The following is a 10324-nucleotide window of genomic DNA, read 5'->3' as shown; positions in this document are numbered from 1 at the left end:
TGAGATGATGAGAGGCATTGATCATGTGGATTGTCAGAGGCTTTTTCCCAGGGCTGAAATGGGTAACACAAGAGGGCACAGTTTTAAGGTGCTAGGAAGAAGGTACAGGGGAGATGTCAACTTATACACTTCTATCAGGTCACCTCTCATCCTCTGTCACTTCAAGGAGAGAGACCAAGTCCACTCAATTTATTCTCATAAGGCATGCTCCCCAATCCAGGTGATATCCTTGTAAATCTCTGTACTCTTTCTATACTTCCCACACCCTTACTGTAGGGGAGTGACCAGAACTGAACACAGTACTCCAAGTGGGGTCAGACCAAGGTCTTATACAGCTGTAACATTACCTCACGGCTCTTGAACTCAGTCCCACGGTTGATAAATGCCAACACACCATATGCCTTCTTAGCAACACTGTCAACTTGCGTAGCAGCTTTGAGTATCCTGTAGATATGGATCCCAAGATCTCTCTGATCCTCCACATTGCCAAGAGTCTTACCATTAATACTATATTATTTTCAAATTTGACCTACCAAAATGAACCACTTAACACAAATCTGGGTTGAACTCCATCTGCCACTTCTCTGCCCAGTTCTGCATCCCATCAATGTCCTGCTGTAACCTCTGATAAATCTTCCAGCTTATCCTTAACACCAACTTTTTGTCATCAGCAAACTTATTAATCCACCCTTCTACTTCCTCATCCAGATCATTTATAAAAATCACAAAGCGGAGGGGTCTCAGAACGGATCCCTACAGAACAACAATGGTCACCGACCTCCATGCAGAATATGAACCATCTACAACCACCCTTTCCCTTCTATGGGCAAGCAATTCTGGATCCACAAAGCGAGGTCTCCATGGATCCCATGACTCTTTACTTTCTGAATGAGCTTTGTACGGGGAACCTTATCCAATAAAACTGCAAACACCAGTGAAAAATTTGTACATTTCTCTGGCGTTTCAGCATCTTTTGTGGTCTGACTGCTGCGTGCAGGCTCAAGGTGTCCTCTTTGTCATAAGTTCTAATCCCCCAATAGGTTATCACAGCAGAAACACCACTGTGACCTAAAACAGTGTAAGGAGTCCAGAGCCTAGCAATTTGTTGGCAAGCATGATTTGCATGGGTTCTTCAATGAGGTTAGGGCAATCCACAACCCAAAGCCCAGCCCAGTGGGCTCTCACTGAAGGAAGCCAGTCTGGGCTGGTTACAAAACACTGGAACAACTAATGCAAATGAATTAAATTGTGAATATTAATGTCACAGCTGCATCCATGAGAAGTGAAAGTTATTCTACCCCACTGTTATCAGACCCTGGAATGCATTTACAGTACAATAAGATGGACACCTGACCTCACAATTGGCCGCATTATGATCTTCCACTTTATTGTTCACCTGCAGCGCACTTTTTCTGTAGCCTTTACACTTCATTCTGCATTACCATTGCAGGTTAAAGACAACATCTGCAGCATGCTACCACCCACACTGAAACCCCTGCAATTTGCCTACCGACGGAACCGTCTACTGATGACACCACAGCACTACATTCTCACTACCCTGAAGAAGAGGGATGTATATGTTAGAATACTTTCCTGAACTACAGTTCAGCATTCAATACCATAATTCCCTCCAGACTTGACAGGAAGCAGACCTTGTGCAGCTGGATTCTAGATTTCTATTGGGTAACTGACAGGTGGCAAGGATGGGCTCCCTCATCTCAACAGGGTTGTGTCGCGTCCCGTCCTCTGCTCCCTTTACACCATGACTGTGCTGCTCCAATCTGATGATCAAATTTGCACATGACACAGCTTTGATCAGCCTGATTTCTAGCAGTGATGAGACTGCCTACATAGGTGAGGTTAACACCATAACACAGTGGTGCCAAGATAACAACCTCTCCCTCAATGTCCAAAAATCAAAAGAGCTGATCGTCGATTACAAGAGGAACAGAGATAGGCTCACCCCAATTAATATTAATGGGACTGCAGTTGAGAGGGTGAGTAGTTTAAATTTTCTCATTCCTTGGTATACACTTCACCCATGATCTCACATGGACTGTACACACTGGCTGTGTGACAAAAAAAAGCACAACCTTATGTCTTCCACCTCAGGTGACTGAAGTAGTTTGACATGAACCCCCAATTCCTCAAGACCTTCTATAGGAGCAACATTGAGAGTATCCTGACTTGCTGCATCACCGCCTGGTACAGGAACTACACTAATCTTAATCACTGGGCACTGCAGAGAGTGGTATGGGACAGCCCAGTGCATCTGTAGATGTGAACTTCCCTTCATTGAGGTCATTTACAGTAGCAGGTGCAGAAAGAAAGCCTGGAAGATCATCGTGGACACCAGTCACCCCAACCATAAACTATTTCAGCTACTTCCATCTGGCAAATACTACCGCAACGTTGAAGCCAGGACCAACAGGCTACAGGACAGCTTCTTTCTACAAGCCATTAGACTTTTAAATTCACGTCTGTACATTGCGATGGAGCCATACCGCAAAGATTTTTACTCCCTTGTGTTGTGGGACAGATGTAAGATTTAAATAAATTCAAATTCATTGTTTTACCTCAGTTCACTTTGCATTGTTTTGATCAGTATAAACATGCAGTTTTTACAACCTGAGCAGCAATTAAAGGGCAAACTCATAGCCATCACCTGTGTGAGGTGCAAATGAAGAGCACTCCACTGTGCCACCATCTCGCAGGGCAGGAAAAGGGGTTCCACCTCCCTAGAGAGACGAGATGGTGTCTTTCTGGGAGACCAGGCTGTGGACAATTTTATTTCTCATTTCCAGCATCTGCAGTATTCTAATTTTCAAGACATCATCCATATACTGGACAAAGGTCAGTCAGCTAACCTTGTTCAGTAATCCACAGATATCTGAGGGCAAAACAGAACTGCTCCCCCAAAAACTTCCTTGAGTGAACTGCTGCTCATTCATATAAACAAATGCCAGCATTTAGAGGCCATCAGCATTGAATAAAATTAATCAATGTTGGGAGTTCGCACAAAGGTGTTGTGGAAATCCATTAATCAAAAGACCACAAGATATAGGAGCAGAGTTAGGCCATTTGGGTCTGCTCCATCATTTCATCATGGCTGATCTGATTTTCCTCTTGGCTCCAATCTCTTGCCTTCCTCACTTGCTGTACAAGTGAGATGCTCGTATTTATCACTAGCAAAGCTCTTGGTTGTACTGGATCCTCTGGGTTGACATCATCAGCTGACCCACTAGCTCCATCATTTACCATTCCTTTATCTGCACAGCCACTCCTTTTACAGCACGATCTGCAAGGTGCAATCTAACTCTTTCACACTTTCAGTAGATGTATACACAGTTGCTTCTCTGCACCCTCAGACTTTTGGATGACAATTCACATCTTCCAGATAGACTAAACTTACCATTCTGTCCATTTCTCTGCCATACCTTCAATATCGACTCTACATAACTTTCTGCATCCCCAATTCCTGCAGTTTGTCAAGACATAGACATCCACCTGTTTTATTGATTGCTGCCAAAAGTGTCTGTTGGGTACTGGGAAGAGAGTCAGATGATCAGAGTAGAGTGAGGAAAAGTAATTGTTGGGAAAAATATCCACTCCTTCCACCCCAGAGGTGCAGACTGAACTTGTATAATACAAAAACAGAAATATCTCCAAGTGAATGCATAATACCAGAGGTTACTATTTATTTTATATTTATACTATGTGGTAGTGATAACAATAAAACATTAGGTAAAGCTTATTTCTTAAACAAAAATAATACATGTAATAATACATGCATCCCTATTCAACTTGTCTGCTCCAGGACTCCTTCCTGAGTATGACCCCATCTCTTCCTCCACTCTCCCTAGTAGTTCATTATAGTGCAGCACTGGAATATTGGCAGACAATGCAAGGGACTATGGCACTTCACACAGCAGAGTGTACCACAAAGGGAGAGCTTGCTGCCCAGTCAGCTAAAATCAAAAGAACCATGGTACAGACAATGAAAACCATTGCCAGGAGGTGGTGAATAGGTGAGGGTATTGGTGAGAGACCCAGAGCAGGAAGTAAAGAAAGGAGGTCCCTGTTCCCAACACTGAAACAGATACAGAGCGACCCCAATGCAGAGCATGCATGAAATAGCACAAAGGTTAGAGGTACCCATCCCAGGGCTGATGTACCAACAATGATAAGGAGGCAACCAGTGCAGCGAGAGAAGCAGATATGGACAAGTTGAAATCAGAAAATATAGATAATATTAAAAAGGCAAAAAATAGGGGCAAAGATGGAGAGTCAAGGCATGACCCAGTGCAGAGAAACCACAGCAAAATGATTTGGGTGGAGACGTAGTCACAAAGCAGAGCCGAGGTGAGGTTTGTTGGCTGAACAGAAACATTTTCCAACTTTTCATATGCCATATCAGTGAGAGAAAAATGCTGCAAATCTTCTGGCTCTTGTGTCATTCATGGTTTTCAATATCGTCTGCAGCTAAAGCTGAGTCACGAGATAACACCAACTTCACTAGCACATTGATTGGGACTGATCAATAAGCACTCGGATATAATCAGTGCCTGCACTTGGTTCTTCGCATGCAAAACTAGGCACGGAAATAGCAAAACACTGAAGGGAGAAGTAGGAATGCTGCCACTTCAATAGACACAGTAAGTATAACGGCAAGGGAAGTTAGGGGGCTTCCCAGGATTCATAGGCTGCAGAGATGCACAGCAAGCTTCCACAACATATGTGCCTCCAATAAAGTCTGGACAGAAAAGCATTAGCTCCTTCAGACTGGATGTGAAATTTGTTGATGTTTGGCTACAGATCAACATATGCATTTGCAGCCAAGACAAGTGAAGGGCAGCCTAGAACTGCTTCTTAATGGAGGACGGATTGCCAACCCAATTAGAGAAGATGTCACCCCTACCCAGGGAACTCCACAATATAAGGATACCATTGCATCACTGTACCCCACACCAAGGAGACCAAACAGCTTCCCCTTTATAACTAACCAATCCTTAATCCATGGGACATTTGAGCAGGTAAAACACTAGTTCAAACAGAGAATTAGCTATTCTTTTCTGCCCATTCCACTTGAAGTGATTCTTATTGTGTGAGCTTCTAGGCCACATTTAACCTACTCACTAAACACTACCCAACTTCAAGCACTAACAGAAGTTGTTCAGTTATGTTGTGTGGAATAATCAACATCAACACTGTGATCTTGACAGTGGCTTGTCTCTATAATTAGACTGCAGACCCCATGTAGGTTACAATTGACAGCATTGGAACTACTCGGCTCCAACACTCTCAGCAAAATTTTACTGGGAGAGGATCAAATGGACAAATTGGATGGAGCCTCACTGCAGACCTTGGGCTGTGTGAGTGAGTGGATGCATTCAGACACCAAGCAGACAGAAAATGAAGTTTTGTGCCTTCCACACTTACCAACACAGACAATGGAGGCTAGTAGAAGGAGCATCACCACCACTACACAGCTTTGGATTTGCAGGATTTTAAGATGCACAATACGAGGCCCATTGCAAAGGATCCTATAAAGATTTACTGCTTTTTCACCAGTTCTGGGCCTGCAGCAAGCTAAGTAGCCATCTGATGAGCAGGTATAAGCAATGTCCCTACACTGCAGTGTGGCCAAACGCATGAGCCTTCAAATATTTGCACTCAAAGTAAACGTCTTCAGAAGATCTTCCCTTTCTTCTTGTTCTTCTCCATTGTTCTGTGGAGGACAGAAAGAGAAAGAAAGGGTTTTAATCTCTCAGACCTAGCTACACCTGGCACACAGAGCAGAGACAGTTTCGGATGAGCAGTGGGATAGGGCTGTGAGAACATAGCTTGCATGAGTATCCCTGCCCACATTCACATGGACACATCCTCACTCTGTCCTACAACAGATTGCTACCAACTAATGCTTACCTCTCCCTCTCCCCTACCCACACTGATGCCCCACATGTTCCCTTATTTCCACTTCACCCTTCAGTCACTATTGTACACTGCTCCCTCTATTCCATTATGTTCTTAGCTCAGAACATTTTCTTCCCATTCCCACTCCTTATCAACACACGCAGCCCATCACACTCACCATTACACCTTCCATTTCCTCACACAAACCTCTCAGCAATTTACTCCAACACACACACATGATCCCCACCTACACGTCAATCCACCTTTCTTTCACATATTCATCCTAAATGCACACTGACTCTCTTTGATACAAATACCACTAACTTTGATGCATCCAATTTCTGCTGTTCCAGTATACGTTGCTCTGCCTCCCAGGATGTTTTCTCTTCCTCAAACTGCTTCCTCTTCTCCTCCAGTTCCTTGTACTGAGCCTCCAGATTCTTCTTCATCTGTTCATGTCGACGCTGCAGCTGCAGGTGCATAGTGGTAATGAGGGTGGGGGTGGAAGACAATTAGGCAATGGCAGGAAAGGCGCTGCAGTGGTGGGGAAGGGAGAGGAGGGAGAAAATGTAGAGTTGAGGTAGAGGAAACAAGATGGGAGATGGGAAGAAAAGCGAGGCAAAGAGCAAGAGGATTGACCGCAACAGACAGGAAGAAGTGAGGGAGAAGGAGCTATATGGCATGGGAAGGAGGGGTTCCAGGAAGTGAGGATACGATGATGAAAAGATGGTTAGAGGGAGTAAGAGGATGGCTCACCTCATGCTCTGAGTCCTTCAGTTTCTGCTTCTTCTCCTTGACCTTCATCTCAAAAACTTGTTCCATCTCCATCTCCATCTTCTTCATCTTGGCCACATGCTCTTGACGCTCTTCCTCCATCTCAGCCAGAGGGCTCCTGTATTAATGAAAGCCAATTATCTTCTTAACTTTTACCTGTGTTGGGCAGGCAGTAAATGAGATATACCAAGCAACACACACACAATGCTGGAGGAACTCAGCAGGCCAGGCAGCATCTATGGAAAAGAGTACAGACCAGATCAAGGGTTACCAAACAAAGTCAAGCCAAAATGGCAGTATCTAAGCAACCCATTACTAATCCTTGGAACAACTTTCCATGAGGAAGTTTCAGGCAGAGATCCTCAAATTGGGGAGCTCCATTCAGGGTTTCCCTTCAAGCATTCCAATCCTGGTACAGCAAGGTCATGTATACAGCTCAGCAACTCAATGCTGCTGAAAAAATCAAGAGCTGTAAAACAGAGAAATGGGCCTTTCAGCCCATTTTTCCATGTCAAGTATGATGCCTGTTTACACTGACCCTATCTTGTCTGCTCTAGGCTGTATTCATTGTATCTATGTATAATGACAATAAAGATCATTCATTCATTCCTATATCACTCTAGATTTAAACTTTCTTCCTTGAGGAACAAAAATTCTATTATGCTCCTTACAATTTTACAAATCTTTGTAAGGTCATTCTTCAGCCTCCCATGCTCCAGTCAGACAAACTCAGCCAATCCAATGCCTCCAAAGAACTCAAGCCTCCATCCTGGTGAATCTCTTCTGCACTCTACTTCTACAACAGCCTTCCTCTAGGGTGATGACTACAACTGTACACAATACTCCAAACAGGGCTTGCTCAATATTTTGTACAGCTGCGACATGATGCCCCAAGCATCACTACCTTGTCTATCTACAATATGTTACCAATTTCAGGGAGTTATGGACTTGTCAGCTGAGATCCCTCAGTGCTATTAACCATTTACTCCATCTGTCCTAACAGAACTTGATTTCCCAGTATATTACCTACATATCTGGAATAAATTTCATCTACCATCATCTTATTCAACTTTCCAGCTAATCCATGTCCCACTGTATATAAACTATCTTTCGTGCTACCACTCCACCTGCTTTCATATGGTCTACATATTAACTAATCATAGCCCATATATTCTCATTCAAGTGATTTATATTAGAATATAATAAAGGCCCCAGCAACAATCCCTGCTATACAGGCTTCCAATCAGAAAAATACCCATCCACCACTACCTGTACATCCCCTCATAAAAATGTTTTTAAATTCAGTATGCCAACACTTCAGATAGCTCTTGCTTGAACCTTCTAGGCCAGCCTAGTACTTGGAACCTTGTGAAATGCCTTAATGATGCCCATGTAAACCAAGTCAACCACTTTGCTATCACTTCCTCAAAAGTTTCAATCTGATTTGTGAGAAATGATATCCTTGCACAAAACCATGCTGACATTTTCTAACCAAACCCTGTCTCTCCAGTCAACATAAATGTCATCCCTCAGAATCTTTTCTAACAAATTCCCCACCACTGACCCAAGTATTCATTTGGGACTTCGCTCATATCCCCTGGCTCCATAGATTACACCTCACATCTCTGACGGGATGAATCCATTCCTTAGCTATCCCCTTGCTTCTAGAAAAATAGAAACATAAAAAACATACAGCACAATACAGGTCCTTCGGCCCACAATACTGTGATGAACATGTACTTACTTTAGAAATCTGCAGTTACCCATGCCCTCTATTTTTCTAATCACCATTAATCACCAATCACCAGGATTCTTTTAAAAGCGCCTACTGAAAAAGCCTCCACCACAGTCGCCAGCAGCCCATTCCACACGCACTTAACACTCTCAAGGTTAAAAAGAACTTGCCCCTGATATTCCCTCTGCACCTACTTCCAAGCACCTTAAAACTTTGTCCTCTCATGTTAGCCATTTCAGCCCTTGGAAAAAGCCTCTGACTATCCACACAATCAATGCCTCTCATCATCTTATATACCTCTATCAGGTCACCACTCATTCTCCAACACTCCAAGGAGAAAAGGTCAAGTTCACTCAATCTATTCTCATAAGGCATGCTCTCCAATTCAGGCAACATTCTTGTAAATGTCCTCTGCACTCTTTCTATAGTTTCCACATCCTTCCTACAGTAAGATGACCAGAACTGACCACAGGACTCCAAGTGGGGTCTGACCAGGGCCCTATACCTCTTGGCTCTTGAAAATCCCACGGTTGATGAAGGCCAATGCACGGTATGCCTTCTTAACCAGAGTCAACCTCTGCAGTAGCAGAGTGTCCTATGGACTTGGACCCCAAGATCACTCTGATCCTCCACAATGCCAACAGTCTTACCATTAATACTATTTTCTGCCATCATACTTAACCTACCAAACTGAACCACCTCACACTTACCTGGGTTGAACTCCATCTGCCTAGTTTTGCATCCTATCAATCTGATTACATCACATTGTATTACATCTGACAGGCCTCCACACCACCCCCAACCTTTGTGTCATTAGGAAATTTACTAACCCATCCCTCCACTTCCTCATCCAGGTCATTGATAAAATGAAGAGAAGGGGTCCCAGAACAGATCCCTAAGGCACACCACTGGTCACCAGCCTCCATGCAGAATATGACCTATCTACAACCACTCTTTGCCTTTTGTGGGCAAGCCAATTCTGGACCCACAAAGCAAGGTCCCCTTGGATCTCATGCCTCCTTACTTTCTCAACAAGCCTTGCATGGGATACCTTATCAAATGCCTTGTTGAAATCCATATACACTACATCTACTGTTCTACCTTCATCAATGTGTTTAGTCGCATCCTCAAAAAATTCAATAAAGCTCGTAAGGGATCACCTGCCTTTGACAAAACCATGCTGACTATTCCTGATCATATTATGCCTCTCCAAATGTTTATAAATCCGGTCTCTCAGGATCTTCTCCATCAACTTACCAACTACTGAAGCAAGACTTACTGATCTATAATTCCCTGAGCTATCTCTACTCCCTTTCTTGAGTAAGGGAACAACATCTGCAACCCTCCAATCCTTCAAAATCTCTCCCTTCCCCATTGATGATGCAAAAATCATTGCCAGAGGCTTAGCAATTTCCTCCCTTGCCTCCCACAGTAGCCTGGGGTATATCTCGTCCGATCCTGATGACTTATCTAACTTGAAGCTTTCCAAAAGCTCCAGCACATCCTCTTTCTTAATGTCTATTTTCAGTCCGTTGCAAGTCTGCACTACAATCGCCAAGGTCCTTTTCCATAGTGAATACTGAAGTAAAGTATTAAGTACCTCCATTATCTCCTCTGGTTCCATACAGACTTTTCCACTGTCCCACTTGATTGGTCCTATTCTCTCACATCTTATCCTCTTGCTCTTCACATACTTCTGGAATGTCTTGGGGTTTTCCTTAACCCTGCTTTGCCAAGGCCTTCTCATGGCGCCTTCTGGCTCTCCTAATTTCCTTCTTAAGCTCCTTCCTGTTAGCCTCATAATTTTCTTCATCTTCATCATTACATCATTTCTTATGAACCTTTCAAAAGCTTTTCTTTTCTTCTTGACTAGATTTTCAAAAGTCTTTGTACACCTTGGTT

General features: G+C 43.5%; 1 protein-coding gene across 1 annotated transcript in view; it reads right to left on the bottom strand.

Annotated features, from left to right (window-relative positions):
* Positions 1 to 3674: 3674 nt before the first annotated feature.
* Positions 3675 to 10324, bottom strand: part of LOC132406653 (septin-7-like) — a 57511-nt gene continuing 50861 nt past the window's right edge. Inside the window, exons 10-12 of the mRNA XM_059992472.1 lie at positions 6670 to 6805; positions 6238 to 6383; positions 3675 to 5728 (exon numbers count right to left, since the gene is read on the bottom strand). Of these exons, the coding sequence (XP_059848455.1) occupies positions 5689 to 5728; positions 6238 to 6383; positions 6670 to 6805 (322 nt within the window). The 3' untranslated portion in view covers positions 3675 to 5688. The remainder of the gene's footprint in view (positions 5729 to 6237; positions 6384 to 6669; positions 6806 to 10324) is intronic.

Source organism: Hypanus sabinus, chromosome 17 (genome assembly GCF_030144855.1).
Source record: "Hypanus sabinus isolate sHypSab1 chromosome 17, sHypSab1.hap1, whole genome shotgun sequence".
NCBI classification, from domain to species: Eukaryota; Metazoa; Chordata; class Chondrichthyes; order Myliobatiformes; family Dasyatidae; genus Hypanus; species Hypanus sabinus.
This window is presented reverse-complemented; position numbering and strand designations above follow the sequence as displayed.